General features: G+C 38.8%; 2 protein-coding genes and 1 long non-coding RNA gene across 3 annotated transcripts; 2 read left to right on the top strand and 1 right to left on the bottom strand.

Annotated features, from left to right (window-relative positions):
- Window positions 1-1,108: 1,108 nt before the first annotated feature.
- Window positions 1,109-7,559, top strand: rnf14 (ring finger protein 14). Its single transcript, XM_044223178.1, has 9 exons — window positions 1,109-1,258; window positions 1,972-2,130; window positions 2,604-2,734; window positions 2,951-3,140; window positions 3,658-4,043; window positions 4,235-4,463; window positions 4,824-4,996; window positions 5,430-5,560; window positions 5,654-7,559. The coding sequence occupies exons 2-9, from the start codon at window positions 1,980-1,982 to the stop codon at window positions 5,712-5,714; spliced, it is 1,452 nt and encodes a 483-aa protein (XP_044079113.1). The 5' UTR covers window positions 1,109-1,258; window positions 1,972-1,979; the 3' UTR covers window positions 5,715-7,559.
- On the bottom strand, window positions 6,648-8,431 carry LOC122888565. The gene is made up of 2 exons (XR_006380725.1): window positions 8,123-8,431; window positions 6,648-7,717 (listed from the first exon to the last, which is right to left on the bottom strand). It is a non-coding gene; the product is annotated as an uncharacterized LOC122888565 (long non-coding RNA).
- Window positions 8,432-9,345: 914 nt separating this feature from the next.
- endou2 (endonuclease, polyU-specific 2) lies at window positions 9,346-15,823 on the top strand. Its single transcript, XM_044223487.1, has 7 exons — window positions 9,346-9,548; window positions 11,032-11,206; window positions 11,595-11,697; window positions 12,383-12,504; window positions 13,454-13,566; window positions 13,930-14,083; window positions 15,455-15,823. Exons 2-7 carry the CDS (start codon window positions 11,105-11,107, stop codon window positions 15,707-15,709), a joined length of 849 nt encoding a protein of 282 aa, XP_044079422.1. The 5' UTR covers window positions 9,346-9,548; window positions 11,032-11,104; the 3' UTR covers window positions 15,710-15,823.
- Window positions 15,824-16,088: the final 265 nt, after the last annotated feature.

The following is a 16,088-nucleotide window of genomic DNA, read 5'->3' as shown; positions in this document are numbered from 1 at the left end:
TATTAGAGGAGGATTATAAATATTAATATTGCCAAGAAAGAATTTTGGACTTATATATTTTGTAATATAAATATAGCTGCAAGTGGCAATTCTGGGATTCAAGCCAACACAGACTGCTGGAAGTTTACAGCTTTTGATCTGGACCTGGTCAAATGTGGCCTAGACGTGACAAAAGCAGTGAAATCTCCCTTTTTATGCGTTTTCACAAATAGAATGAAGAAAATAATATGATGTGATTCATAGTCTGATTTGTGTTTGTAGCGCCCCCAGCTGTCGATTTGACTGAAACTTTTAGGGTATGTTTCAGGTACTTATGTGGACATATCCTGTAAGTTTTGTGATAATTGTCCCAAAGGTTGTTGACTTTGGTCTGTTCATAAGCTGAGCCACGCCCCTTTTGAAGTTCATTGGTCAATATCTTGAAAATTAAGTAAGATATCAACAAGATTTATAACACTTTTAACAACCTCCGTCCAGTAATTATCCACCAAAAATTTGGTAGCAATCAGACCTACGGTTTAGGAGGATGTGTCAAAAATGTGTTTTTCAGAAAAATCAAAATGGCGGAAAATCTACCTAGGCGGACTTTAGTGGTGCAAGAGGCTTTTTCATAGAGCACATTGAGCTGGACTTGTATATGAAAAGTCAAGCCATTCAGACGTATGGTGTGAGGGGCGTGGCCTGTTCAAAATAGCATTTTTGGGCCGCGATTACAGCGCCACCATGTGGCCGATTGGGCTCATTTTCCGTAGAAGCACATGCACATCATTTCAAGATACTGGGCCAAGTTTCATGTTTCTAGCTCATTCCAGCTCACGGGAATTTGAGCCACGGCATAAGACAACTATTAATAATAAGACAGCACTAACCCCCTCGGGGCTTGAACCCCTAATATGATGATGTATAAAATGGTTGTCTCAGTCAACCCGAGTCTGCAGCCAGGTCCTTCTCCAGTCATAAAACATTTTATTTAACAATAGGAGGGGTATACATAATTTCAGAACATACATTTGTGTGACATTAGTCAACTTCTCTTAGACTGTACTAATAAAAAATAAATACGCACAGACGACATATTTTTTGTAAATAAATATGAACGGATGTGTCGCTAATAGCAGTTTGAATGGAGGAAGTGAACGCCGAAGTAAACCTGTAGTACACCAACTAGCCTGCAGGGGGCGCTGTCACACCCAAACTGCCCCAGTCATGAACCAGTCAGAGTGCAGGAGTCACTAGGTTAATACTCGAGTCAGACAAGGTAAGAAACGCGTTATTTTCATATTAGTACTGTGTTATCGCACTTGAAATAGCTTTGCTCAGATGTACAGAGTTGCCACAGAGGGCCGAGCTCCGACTGTAGCCATAGCCACTGTTTACAGCTAACATTGCTAGGTAGCTTGAATGCTTTTCCCCGCTGCTAGTTTCCTAGTTCGCTAGATTAACTGTCTCCTGGCGTGAAGTTTGCCGGTTTCCCCCTGTCCTCAACAACATTCCTTTATATTGTTGTTAAATAATCATTTAATGACGACCACGTTACTTTTGCTAGTTAGCGTGCTAACGTTTGAGCCATAGTAACGTTATAGCCTTAACGTTAGCTAAGAGGCAAACTGACGTTATATCACAACAAAGTTACGTTAGCTGTGTGTAAATACAGACTATGCTCACCACTGATGTAGCGTTCACTTACTCTGTGTACGAGAGTGCCTCGAGAATAGTGATTTAGATCAAATAATCAATACACGAAAAGGTAGGCGTGTGTAAAGGTAAAACGTTAATTAAATGTCAAATGCTGATTTTGTTTTTGTATTGATAGTAGCTAGTGAAATACGAGATTCGCCAAAACTCACTTTGACTGTGTGATGTCTGGTAGTTGTTTGGCTTTTTTTTTTTTTTTTTTTACATCCATGAGTTGCTTTTGCTGTTTATTGTAGATTTTCGTAATTATGAATTTATGTTATATTGTTATTACAGGAATGTAAATGTCTGAGGACAAGGAAGCCCAGGAGGATGAGCTGCTTGCTTTAGCAAGCATCTATGATGAGGAGGAGTTCCACCGGGCGGATTCTGCACAGGGGGGAGAGATCCAACTCTGTCTGGAGCTCCCTCCTGATTTCAAAGTTGTTGTCAAAGGTACAGCTGTCAGTAAGCTGTGTGTTGAAATAAGAGCAAGGCATACAACTTAAACACAAATCATTTGCAAGTCAAGTGTAGTAAGCACTTTTCATATATTGCCTTCCTTCTGTATTGTAGATGATTTGCATAAAGTTATTCAGAATCAGAATCAGAAATACTTTATTGATCCCAGAGGGGAAACTCTTTTGTCACAGCAGCTCACTATCACGTCAGTGCACACAGGAATAGAAGTACTAAGCAAAAAATATAATACACTATAATACAGGTCAGATATATGAAGTACCAAGTTGGTATAAGTATAAAATTAAAATAAGTGTGAAGTACAAAGTGGGTTTACCGGTTGATGATAATAATACGGTATAAAGTAATAGTGCATGAACTGACACGTTAAGTGTATTCTCTCCCACTTAAGCCATATTTATTAGTCTTACTCCCATTAGGAATGTAATGAAATCCCCTCTGTCTTGCAGGAGAGAAGCAAACTGAATATCATGTCTGCTTCCTACCTCCTTTGGTCCTCAACTTTGAGCTTCCTGCAGACTATCCATCCACTTCCTCACCAACTTTCACTCTCAGCTCTAAATGGATGACCAGAGCACAGGTAAGACTAATGCTCGCTTATATCTTCACTATATAACTATACAAAAGCTGACCTGTACATGTCGGCAGGGTTTGGCAAAGTATTCACATTGATAGTCAACTACGCTTTACCTTGAAAAAGATTGTTGGTATCACTCAAAACAAAGTTTCTGGGCAGTCCTTACCATTCATCACTCTCAATACCTGTTCCTTCTCCTTTTCCATTTTATCTCCTCAGATGAGCGCTCTGTGCAGACGCCTGGATGAGCTGTGGGAGGAGAACCAAGGCTGTGTGATTCTCTTCACATGGATCCAGCTCCTCAAAGAGGAGGCTCTGGACTTTCTGGGCATCCAGTCTCCTCTTGAAGTCATCAGGGGAGGAAGTAAGGCAGGTGGTGAGCGCAGGAAAACCGAACCTGCAGCCACAGGTACAGTATGTGTTTTGTTAAATTAATGTAGTTATTTTGCTTCTGTGGATGCATCTGCATTAGCTAAGATACCTCTCTAATAGTCATACCAATATATATCTATTAAGAGTAGATAACATTTCCTAATTTTCTTTCATTGCTATTCTCTTACTACCATTCTGCTGCTAAGTAGATTGGCTGTCTGATACTGTAGATTAACTGGGTACAGTATGAGCATTTAGCATTTATTCACCCTGCCTAATTTGTTTGCTATAAAACAATTGCTGGTGTCTCAAACAAGTCCTTATTTGATCAATGTAGACCTTACACAAGGTCTACATTGATCAAATAAAGCACTTGATTCCTCAGTCAATTTACATGTTAAGTAAATTTACCACATGATGAGTATTTCCCTTCCATGAGAAGATGATATTATTTTGCTTAAGTATCTGCAAGGAGCACACTTTAGTTTTGTAAAAATGTAGACTTTTTTGGTTGTTTTTTGAGAGTGATTTTTACGTTTATCAATTTTGTTCAGCTCTGACGCAGTGTGGGAGTCATTCTGAAAATGCTGAGGAGAACAAAAGAGAAGTGAAGAAGGAAAAGTCTGAACCGCAGTTGTCTTCGTCTTCTCAACTGGACCCGCGGACCATCCTGCTGATGGACCCGCGTGCCGACCTCCTACCTCAGCTCCTGGACTTTGACGAGGCGCAGCGGCAGAGGGTGTTTGACAGCAAGGTGTTTTGCTGTGGGATATGCTTTTTAGAGAAACTGGGCTCCAGCTGCCTCTGCTTTAAGGAGTGCCAGCATGTCTACTGCAAGGCCTGCATGACTGAATACTTCCAGATCCAAATACGGGACGGCAACGTTCAGTGCCTTAATTGCCCTGAGCCAAAATGTACCTCCTTAGCCACACCGTTGCAGGTAAGAGAGCGGTAAAGTAGATGTGTGTGTATGTGCCTGTGTTTGTTTGTAGTTCTAAAGTCACTTTACAAAAGTGCTTTTGCAGACGAGGGTTTAACTAAATTCCCACTCTGCAATTTCTAATTGAGTTGAGTTTTCCCACCCTATCAGTTGTAATGAACAATTACCCTCCCTCTGTCTTCATCTCTCAGGTGAAGCAGCTGGTAGATGAGGAGCTGTTTGCCCGTTATGACCGTTTGCTGCTCCAGTCTAGTCTGGACCTCATGGCCGATGTGGTCTACTGTCCCCGCCAGTCATGCGGCACTGCTGTTATGGTGGAGCCAGACACAACCATGGGAATTTGCTCGGCCTGCCAGTATGCTTTTTGCACACTGTGCAAGCTGGGCTATCATGGTCTCTCCAACTGTAAAATCCCTGCAGGTAATGTCACTGAAAATACAGTAATTTTGTTTAGAAGGGCAACGAGAGACAAGTAGTTATTTTGTCAGTGTTGTTATATATTTATGAAATTTAATGCTGCTGTCAGCTGACAGCTTGAGCTTCATAAGACTTGGAAGCTTCTTTTTAAATCTTTTGCAATGTTAAAACAAAAATAGCTGCACAACACGTGTTACTAAAAGGAGTATTGAGTATGGATACTTCAACTGAAAAGTGTGGGTTTGTGCCCTAGAATAGAATTAGGAGTTGAGAGCCATCACTTGGTACCAGATTTTAGCAATCCCAACCCTCAGTCCTCAGGTTAAAACCAATGCTGTCCCTGTTTTCTGTCTTGCGCCACAGATGAATTGCGTAACCTCAGAGATGAGTACCTGTCAGCCACAACTGAGGGGAAGAAGTTCATGGAGCAACGCTTTGGGAAGAGGGTGATCCAGAAAGCAGTGGAAGAGTCCTTTAGCACAGACTGGCTCAATGAGAACTGCAAATGCTGCCCACGGTGTGGAACCAATATACAGGTCGGGCTCCCCTTGCTGGTAACAGGACAGTAGAACAGGCTTTGACTTTATCACCAGGGGTCAGTGTTCGCTGCTGTCAGTTTTCAAATATGAAACCGAGTGTTTATTTTCATTACCAACATTATACACAGAATGAAAGAAGGTTGACAGGTGAATACAAAATTAACTGCAACCTGTGTTTGATACACAGTTCGTCCAAAAATGTCCTTTAATTGTTCCAAAAGCCATTTTAGTTTAAATGTACAGATGATTAAGTATTTAACAACAGTCAGTGCTTCTGTTAAATGGAACTAACTCTCTCTTAAATGTTTATATCTATTCTGTAGTGTCCCTGAAGATTCCTATGTCCAGTCCCAGGTTATGTCAGTTACTTTTGTTAATTGACGTTTGCTGAGTCCTCTCCCACTGATGCCTTGTCTCTGTGTCTCTCTAGAAAGTGGATGGCTGTAATAAGATGACATGTACCTCGTGTAGACAGTACTTCTGTTGGCTGTGCCTTGGCCTGCTCAGCAAAGTCAACCCATACAGTCACTTTAACAACCCCCATTCACCTTGTTACAACCAGTGAGTGATCTTTTATTTCATCATTTCAGCCAATTAGTCACTGACACATCTGTAAACACATTGGTTGAATGTGTCTTTTCTTGCCTGTTGCAGACTCTTCCATGGTGTGGATCTCGATGAAGAAGATGCCTTCTGGAGTGATGAGGAGGACTGATACCAGTGCAGTATCTCACTGCTGTATGTGCCGTTTGAATGCACTTTATCTCGCATAACTATCACTTCACCTGTGGCACTCACTACACCTGCATTAGCACAACAGTGCCACTACAACCATGCAACATGGTACTATTGTTTGTTTTCAATATGATCAGGCATCTTGGGTATAAAACATTCAATGCCTGGGTGTACATTTTTCATATTTACTTAATATATGACAGATGTCATGTATATTAAGTATTCTGTCAGGAACGGCAAGAACAGCTTTAGCTTTAATCTCAAAGAGAAATAGAAAGAGAAACGGCTGTGGTCATTTTGGTAAAAGTAGACGTTTTCTTAAATAATCACTCTTATGGTTATGAAGGATACATACTTTGATAAGTAGTTTGTGACTGGAATTTGAATTCAAAACTTAAAGCAAGTGAACAGAAAAAAAACAAATCTAAATTTTGGTTGGATTTCTCTTTGTTATACAGTCGATAAGGTCTAGAGATCTACTTTCTCTCTTCTTAATTTTACATACATTTCATGATCAGTTTTGACATCTCGCAGGCTTATAATGATCAAGGGCTGATACTGGAACCGCTGACTAAGCTCAGTTTGGTAAATTCAAGGTGTTTACTTCCAATTAGCTAGTAACCATCCCCTCTGAGTGTGACAGAGAAAAGACTGTGCATTTGCCCTTCTTTGTCATATTAAGTATCCTGCTTGTTATATTAAGTATCTACCCTCTGGCTAGCTTTCTGTCACATGTCAAAAGTATGACACAGCTAAATTTTCTTTAGACCAACTTAAGAGGTGGATAATTAAGTGAATTTCATGATCTAATCAAGAAACAGGATTAAGATACTGGATTAAAGCAATGGAGGCACACCTGGAGATTCAGCCATAATTCCAAAACTACTGAGGTTTTGTTTGATTGTTTTGGTTGACTACAAGAATGAGAAACCCTGAGACCGACAGTGTGCTCTGTATGTTAATATGTTATTTTCAGGCTGGGGTCATCTTTTGTCAGGAATTTTTTCTCTTCTAAAATTATGTTTAGATCTGCGTTTTCTTCAGATGAGTTCATATACGGAAACGTGTCTTTGCACGCCATTCGATGAAAGTCAGGCAGGTTGAAAAGAGTTTCATGAGATTGGTTGTGGGGAATGGTTTCGTAATTAGTTTGAGTCACGTGTATTTGTCCATGCAGAATGGAATAATGAAGAACACTGCAGTTAATATTCATGACAGTAGATCACGTGATGGGGTTACTGGGATTGGTGTGAATGTACTTGTTGGAAAGATAAGTCATTCAGGGACTGTGGTGTGAGAAAGACCAATGCCTTGGTAAACAGCCAAGGCATTTAGGAATGATATTTGACTAGATTTATTCACACCCTCCTTTGTACAACTTTTATTTTAATGTTGCCAAACATTAGTGTCAAAGAGAGGCCATACAATCTTGATAATGTATAGAGATACAAAATTATTTTGTATAATATTAATTTATTTTCTTTTTTTGTTTTACATTTGATCATAAATGAGACTATTTCATGCAAGCAGTTCTGTTTTGCCATGACGGAAACGTCATGAAATTGAACCCTGCATCAAATCTGTTCTTTTTCAACGCTGAATGATTTGCTCCTCACTGCTTCAAAAGTGCAGACTACTTTCAGAATTGGTGCTGGTCTGGTAAAAATACAATCTCAGTTCAGTTTGCACATGGATTCACTTTCCCGTAAAGGCGGAGTCACTGTCACTTCATCTCTCGTATAAGAAATGTTTGAATACAGGACCTGTAGAGTCCTGTTGAAATGCATTCAGCATACTGTTCCTCAAAATAAATGTTACCACTTAACATTTTGTCTGTTTTATTCATTGGATCATAGACTGAAAAATGCTCTTTGGTGCTAGCATAATTCTTCTTCTGCCCTCATTATGTGTGTAGATTCACTTCCAGTAAAAGCTGAAGATGGCAATTGGCCTTTGAGGTTTTTACTGGAAGCAGTTTTGAAACTGTAGAAACAGTTTTGGACAACAAATTCAATGATAGTGATTAGAAATCAGGCAACCATGAGATTCCATAAACACGTGTCAGACCAAAGGTATTGTAAAAATGGGTTACACAATAAAGTACAGACTAGTTAGCTGTCAAATTGGTTACATTGTGCTTCATGTCAGGAAGAAACAAAGCATCACCACTGAAAGATCAACATTAAGTTCTCATGAGAAGTGCAACACACATATGTAAACAGTCCACAAGAGTAAAATACACCACAGTTATCCCAACAGTTACTTAGAATGTTGTATTAGCAACACATTAGCTCCAGACAGCTACAATTGGCTAGCTTGGTTAGCAGTAAGCTGATCATAGAACAATTAATCACAAATTACAAAACATATAATAAAAATAGTACCTACAGATAATGCTCCAACAAGGCCAGTTAAGGAGTAGATAAAAGATGCCTGTCAGTATTTGCTTGGTCACAGATCTGACAAAATGGTGGCTGTAACAATGTCAGTTAAGCTTCTATGGAACTGTGCCGGTAGCAGTTGCTACTAGCAACAGAACACCCAACTGAAACCTACTGCTGCTGGCAGAACAATAATGCTGTTTCCAGTTGCTGTGGGTGTCATGAGACACAGTTTAGCACTCTTTAGTTGTTCCTCCCAAATACACACCTCCAATGTGGATCCCATTTAGGCTTTGCAGAATATTAACATGACCCAATATGCCACCTTTGTTACATTGAAAAACTCATGTTTTGACTGAAATGCGTCTGTACCTCCATTTTTTCCAGGTTTGATTATGATTAGGTGACTGTTTCCAGTCATTCAGACGTACGCTGTTGTTACGGATCACAGTGCAGTTTTTCACCTGCACAAGTGTGGAAATTCACATTTGGTATTGTGTCTCACACAAACAGACACTGCTGACTCATCCAAGTATATATTTATTTTCACAGGAGCCAAGAAGTTGTTTTGTCCACGCTCCTTTTTTATGGTGGTATAAAGGTGGTATAAAGATGGCATTAAGTGAAAAAAGTGAAAAAATACAATTAGAAACAACTAAAAAGATTACATAGATGTGTGAATATATGAAACTCTTTCAACATGTCATTATTCAACTTGAATGTTTCAAAAGCTTTAAAAGTAATGAAGCAAATGCTGATAAAATAATGTAGAAAGTGGTCTGTGTAAAACCTGATGCAAGGCTTTTCTTAAATTTAGTTTTGTTCAGAAATGTCACTATCCTTTTTAGATGTTTAGATGTTTTCCTCAATTTTGACCAAATATGTAGGTGGTCTTAAGAGATAAGATCATTTAGAATGAAATGGCAAAATCAGAAATATTACCAGACCAAGTTGAGTACTTTCTGTTTGATTCAAAAATGTGCTCTCTGTAGTGTTTTAAGTATACTCCTGTAGCCTTTACAACGTCTTGTTACCTGAAACGTGACCCATATTTACCCTGTAATCCAGAGGTTATGCTGTGACAGAGAGAGAAACAATGAAATACTAAAGAAACAAAGAGCCCACATTTTAGCCTGAGATTGAAAAGAGACGACAACATGGTGTAATCCCTTTGGCTAGAGTTGCTGACAGGGGATAACCCTTTAAAATGGCCCCTCTCCTGTCCTGCCCTCTGTTCGCCCCCCCCCTGCCTGTCTTTCTCCATACACTGACTGACTGAACTGTTACTATGCCTGTAAAGACACCTGCTCTCACAAACAGGAAACCACCACCAGCAGCACCTGGCAAACACTGAGGAGCTTCACTAACCCTCAGATCACTCATCGTTTTCTCCTCACCGAACCATACAAGCGGGACGAGACTCAACGGAAGAGGTCAGTGGATTTTGATGTAGTGGCTGTTGGGATGCGACCTGGGGCTCGGATGGTGATGATGAAGTTCCCAGAGTTCGGTGTCATGGATGTGTGTTCTGTTGTAAGCCATGTTTTTGTGGAATGCAGTTGTGGAGTGGTGGTACACGAGTGTTAAGTCGGATGAATGAGCTCTGTCTGGCTGGGGAAGCCATTATGTTTTTACAATGCTATGGACTGTCACATGCCCACATTAACTTAACATGATAGCCTTGTGAATCACTGTTTTGTGATTATGCGTAAAACTTCAAATCAATTTGTCTATCTGTCTAAGAAGCATGTGTTAAATCAACTCCAAAAGTATTTTTAAAGTGACATTTATGATATGATGCCTGTCTGACTATATCTTAGTCAGATTTAAGTTCTGAAATGAAGATCCCCATACAGTGCTGACAGGTGGCTGTATAAATTAAAATCATCTTAAGCAAGAGATAGTTAAATATGAGTGTTTTATTACTGTCTCATGCATACAACTATGCCCGGCCCGCAATAAAGCAATACTCCAAAAATAAAGATAACCAATTTGAATAATTTTCACAATCAGATTCCAGACCGTCCTGTCCACAGCAAAATTCATAAATCATATAAATAAACATGTACTGCATAATACTGGAGAATAAATACTAATGAAATAATCTATCTTGCCTTCTCTTCTAGGCTTTAGAAACAAAGGTGGCACATCAAACACATAAAAATTAAACAGCGATTCCAATTTTTGATAATCTATACGCCAGAATATTTCAGGGTTTTGTTGGGCCATTTCACGGAATATCAACACTCTTATAGTAAATCATCACAGTATGTACAGTACAAAAGGAAACAGGACTAATTTTCTCCCAAATCATACAGCGCACACATTTTTTCCTCCTTAATATTTTTTTAATCTGCCAACCTTGATACCTAGAAGAAATAATACCAGTTCTCAAATGTGCTATTGAAGAGTTTTGGCTTCTTTGGATAAATGAGATGCAACATAAATAATCAACAGTGCACCTTGCGTTTCGGAGAGGCAGACACATTTTGAAGGAAAATACATATATGCATCTATAAACTTTGAAACTTTTGCCCAGTGACACAAATGTATTATGAAGTGCTCTCCCAGTCGCAAACACAACTTCAAGGGATTTTAATGAATATCTGTAATAACTCAGTAATTGACTACAGTTGGCTAAATTGCTGGAATCTAGTAAAGAATGGGTGTATGAGGGAACTGCCTTAATCTTATAGTTCAGCAGATGTTTTGCATGTAAAAACAAAAAAACTAAAAGGTGCAATATCTCCCTCTGAACTGTAGTGAAGTAAACATACAATATAAAGTACCAGTACCCCAGAATTGTACTTTAGTTCATTCTGAGAGCAAATGTGCTTTTTGTTACTGTCCACTGCTGAGGCTCATTGTTAACACCAAGCCTAGCAGAAGCTTTATTAACTGCTCCTCTCCTGTTAGAGACATATACTGAGACCAAAGCATCCACAGCTCATCCACTGCGGGACCAAGAACCCAACCGAGCAGTCGCATCATGATTGAGAGTGACAGAGAGCTGTCGGCTATGGTGCAGGAGCTATGGGACAATGACATCAACAGACTCAAACCGGGAAAAGACTACAGGATCTCGCTGCAGGTGCATCACACACACACACACACACACACACACACACTCACTCACTCACTCACTCACTCACTCACTCACTCACTCACTCACTCACAGACATGAGGTTGCTCCTCTTATTAATCATGACTTACAACATCTTATTATGTGCAGTTTATGTGCATCTTGGTTTTGTGTACCATCTTGAAACAACTTTTATCACATCAATAAACATCCATAACACTCTCATTTTAACACATTAAATGACTGAATGCAAAATGTATGGAAGCATACAAGAAGAGCATTTGTTGAACAGCATATTAAGAGTTTTTGGGAAAACAGAAAGCAGTGAGCCTACATAAACTATTCGCACAAGTCAAATTTTTGACTCAAAGTTTGAGTGGTTGTCTTCCTGCTGCAGGGCAAAGCTGGAGACAGCATGGTCAACGACAACAATGATGGAGCAGGATATCCTCTGTTTACATTTGTCGATGAGAATATTTTCAAAAAGGAGACGTTTTTAGGTAAGTGCAGAAATATTTTTTGGGGAGTAGTACAGATAGTTGTTTTTGAGGACAAGCTGCAAAATCACCATGATTTGACCTCATTTTTATTTATCTTTCACTTGTTTCTGTGGGATAAGGCAGCCTACAACTGGATTTTCCGGATGGGGAATTAGTTACTGCTTCAAAAAATGTTTATATTGACATGATCTCTTCACACATTCCACGGCACCGTTTGCCAGTTTGAAGCTATCCTCCCCGTCACCTCCCTCCAGAGTAAAGCTTTTTTATCTACTCATAATCTCCTTATGACGAACAGTGGCATGTTGCATAAGCACAGAGCATGCAGAGTTCACTGCGCTGGGTGCAGAAAGATGCTCCTCTCCAACTACTGGCTTCTTCCGGCAATTTTTGTCTAGTGGTGTTTTCACAGGTTTACATTGTGTAGCATGTAAGAGAAGGCAGTGCCCTTGCACAGAGCTGTATAAGGAGTTGAGTTATGTAATAGTTGGGATTGCTATTGCTATTTTTGTACTTAGTTTCTGTATTCAGCTATGCTTGGTTGTCTTCATAATCGTCATTATATCCACGTTTCTAGGATTGGACAGCACTTAAACTTATTACATGTTTTGAAAAATGACATTATGTATTAATCCCAGACTAAACAAAATCCCTTTTTGAGGAGTGTCTGCGTTTGTTTCTGCAGCCTTTATCTCCCTGTTGGATAACTATGAGAGTGACACTGGTGAGCCAGAAATTGTAACCCCCGAGGAGGTGGCAGAGAACCACAAGTTCCTGGACTCCATCATTCAGACTCCCACTATGAAGGTACCTGTGGGGACTTTTGGAATTAAACCCTCCCCTCTTGCTGTGCCTCATAAAGGTCCATTTCAACTAAAGAATTAATGAGGACTAATTAGGAGTTACACAGTTGTTTAAATATTCATATAATACAATTAAACTGACTCTTGCAATGATTAAATTATTATTACTTTTATTACTCATAACCATGTTAGATTGGGTCTGGTCCAACTCCTGAAGGGTTCTGAATGTTCTACATTTTGTTCTATAGGTGTAGGCCTGAAAACTCTGCTGTTGTTCTGTTCTGACAGATATGATATCTCATACAAATCTGGTAGTGGCATCAGTGCCAAACAAAGAAAACATTGCAACAATTGCAGAACAATAATGCAGATCCAAAACCAGTTTTGCTCCTCAGTTTGTAATGTACATGATGATAAATCGGGTTGGGGCAACCAATTCTGCATTGAGCAGTCTGGAGTGTTTGATAGGTAAAGCAAGATGTGAAGTTGTACTTAGACACAGCTTTGCGTTGAGCTAAATGCTAACATGCTAACAATGACAATGCTAACATGCTGATATTTAGCAGGTATAATGTTTACCATGTTCACCATCTTAATTTAACATGTTAGCATGCTACCTTTTACTAATTAGCACTAAACACAAAGTAAAGCTGACGCTAATGGGAATGTATTTTGTTTTGTTGGTATTTGGTCATAAACCAAAGTGTTGAATAAATTAAGTCTTTGACCTGATGGTTGCACTAGATGAAAAGTAAGGGGGTCACGAAAGTCAGTAGGAATCATTGTCTGGGAACCATGAATGTCTGTACAAAATTTCATGGCAATCCATCAAATAGTTGTTGAGATATTTCAGGATGGACCAAAGTGGTGATCGCCATTCCTAGAGCCACGGCACTAGCATGGCTAAAATTGTAAATGACAACATTTTATAGGAACTTCTTGTTTGTTTGCAGATAGCTCATAAATATCTGGTAGAGAAGCACCTCTCTCCAGCGGATGACACACAATTCAAGGAGCAGCTGTACAGGATCTGGTTTGAACTTTATGCGAGGAGAGGATCCAGCAGGTGGGTGGAATCTGGCACAGCACATAAATAAAACTTCACAAGTGGAATCTGGCACTGTGATGATAGCCGTCTTACTCGGAGGAACTGGCTCTGTGTAGCACATCCAGTCAGCATCACTGTGAGTAGAACCATATCGAAAATGGTTATTTGTAGCATGTTAAGGAAGGGAGCAGCCACTAAACGTCCCATTTTGTCCAAATGGCACATGACTTAATACAATTTGGTCGTTTTCATAGATGCCAAGCTGCTACCTTTAGGTTCCATCTGCTTTTAAATGAACTGAGCTTGGGGCATGACCATGAGAATGTTTTTCTGCATGTAACAACAAGTGAGAAAGTATGGCGTGTGTCTACCTCCCACCAGGCCAGACTCTTCAGGGTTTGAACACGTGTTTGTTGGAGAGACAAGAGGAAGGCGGACTGTCATCGGCTTTCACAACTGGATCCAGCTCTACCTACAAGAAAAGCTGGGACACATCGACTACAAAGGCTACAGTGTCAATGCAAATTCACCCCAGGTACGATGTTATTGTGTTTCTTGCTTTAACTAAGAGTGACCAAAATGGGGCAAGAATATATTTCAGCACTACTATGTCTGTTGTATATTATATGTATAATATAGGATAAACAATATTGTATTTTATAAGTATTTAAAAATCTATTCAGCTTGAAACAGTGCAACATTTTCATATCCTATTTTGCATAATTTTCATCAATCCCCTTTACAGTAGTATCATGCTTTACTGCATGCCAAAGTATTTGCATGGACCACTGGACCAAAGGGACACAATTATGTTTGATATTATGATCAGGTGATGGTGGAATTGACCAATAGGACTATCTTCCCAAATATGTGTGTATCTCTTCAAGCTATGTCTATTTGGAAGCACATTTCCACCAGGAAAAGACTACAAATGAAAGATTATGGATGATAAACATAAAAATACTTACTAAATCAAAATTATGAGATAGTAAGTCAAGATCGTGAGATATGTAAAAGATTTTGACTTATGAAGGCACAAATGATGAGACAGTAAGTAAAAATTATGAGATAGTAAGTAAAAAAATTATGAGGCATTAAGTCAAAAGTTATACTCATAATAATTAATTAGTAAGTCAAAAGTTTTGATTTACTTAGTCAAAATTCTAAGATGCATAGCCAAAATCTTGTCCAAATAAGTCAAAATTATAATAAATAAAAATTATAATTTTGACTAAGTCAAAGTCATGACAAGTCAAACATTTAGACTTATGAAGTCAAAATTATTAAAAATTATGAGGTAGTAAGTCAAAAGTTTGACTCTGTAATTATTAAGAATTATTATGAGCTATAAAATTATGAGATACAAAATCAAAATCTTGTCTTAATAAGTCAAAATTATGAGATTAGTCAAATATTTTGACTAATGAAGTCATAATTATGAGATAAAAAGTCAAAATTAGGAGATAGTTGGTAATAATACATTTTTTGACAAGTATTTTTATTTTTTCCTATCTAACTTTTCATGATTTTTTTCTTTTCTTGGTGAAAATGGGTCTCCATATTCTGCACTCAGGTAGTGTGTATAACAAGTATGTAAAACACTGACAGGATGTTTACGTCTAATTTGTCTAAGTCTAATTTGTTGCCTCACTCTCACCTCCTGTTCATGCCGGTTTCAAATTGTCTTTCTCTTTGTTAAGACTGATAATGACATGCTGACACCTCAAACAGCATGACTCTGTTTCAGTTTCACATTTCTTTCTTTCCTGTCTCTTCTCCTCAGACTGATGAGAACGAGCCCACAGCTGCTTTTGTCGAACAATCCTACTTGTTTCTCCATCCCTCACCACCATCTTCTCCTCTCGTTTATTACTTGCCATTTCTTTTTCTTTTTCTTTCACTGCAGCCCGACGAGAACAAACACATCCTGGCGCTACAGTTCAGCTGGAAGAACGGTATAAAGCCCAAGGGCAGCATCTTCATCGGCGTCAGTCCCGAGTTCGAGTTCGCCCTCTATACTCTCTGTTTCCTCACTTCACCCAATGAGCGTGTCAAAGTCCAGTTCAGTTTCTATGACGTGGAGATTGTTTGCCACCACTACAACCAAAAGCACATAGGCACCACTTACCCTGTGCTCCTTAAGTACCAGACATCTCAGTAACTTGACTCAAAATCAATTTGAGATATAACTTCTCCAACACTTGCATACAAAGTGTCACAGGTATTGTTGTCTTTTAATTTTAGATAAAGATACAATAAAACCTTACAAGACCCATTTGCCTTTATTTTTGTTTTTATTGCACAAGGATGCCTATTCTGAGAGCGTGTTAAAGAATATATTAAGTACATATGTACATGTACTATTTACTGATGTTCATGAGTTACTCTTAAAAATGTATGATGATTGTGACCACATAAATTAGAAGATAGGTCAGTTTCTAACTTTTTTTCCTTTTACAATGGAAATGACTGTGTAAGAGGAGAGTAAACAAGTTGAAATATATTATTTTCAGTATCTTATCTTCAGTATCTCATGTTCA

The sequence above is a fragment of the Siniperca chuatsi genome, linkage group LG14 (assembly GCF_020085105.1).
Source record: "Siniperca chuatsi isolate FFG_IHB_CAS linkage group LG14, ASM2008510v1, whole genome shotgun sequence".
Classification (NCBI taxonomy): domain Eukaryota; kingdom Metazoa; phylum Chordata; class Actinopteri; order Centrarchiformes; family Sinipercidae; genus Siniperca; species Siniperca chuatsi.
Note: the sequence above shows the minus strand (reverse complement) of the source record. Positions and strands in the feature narration are given on the sequence as shown.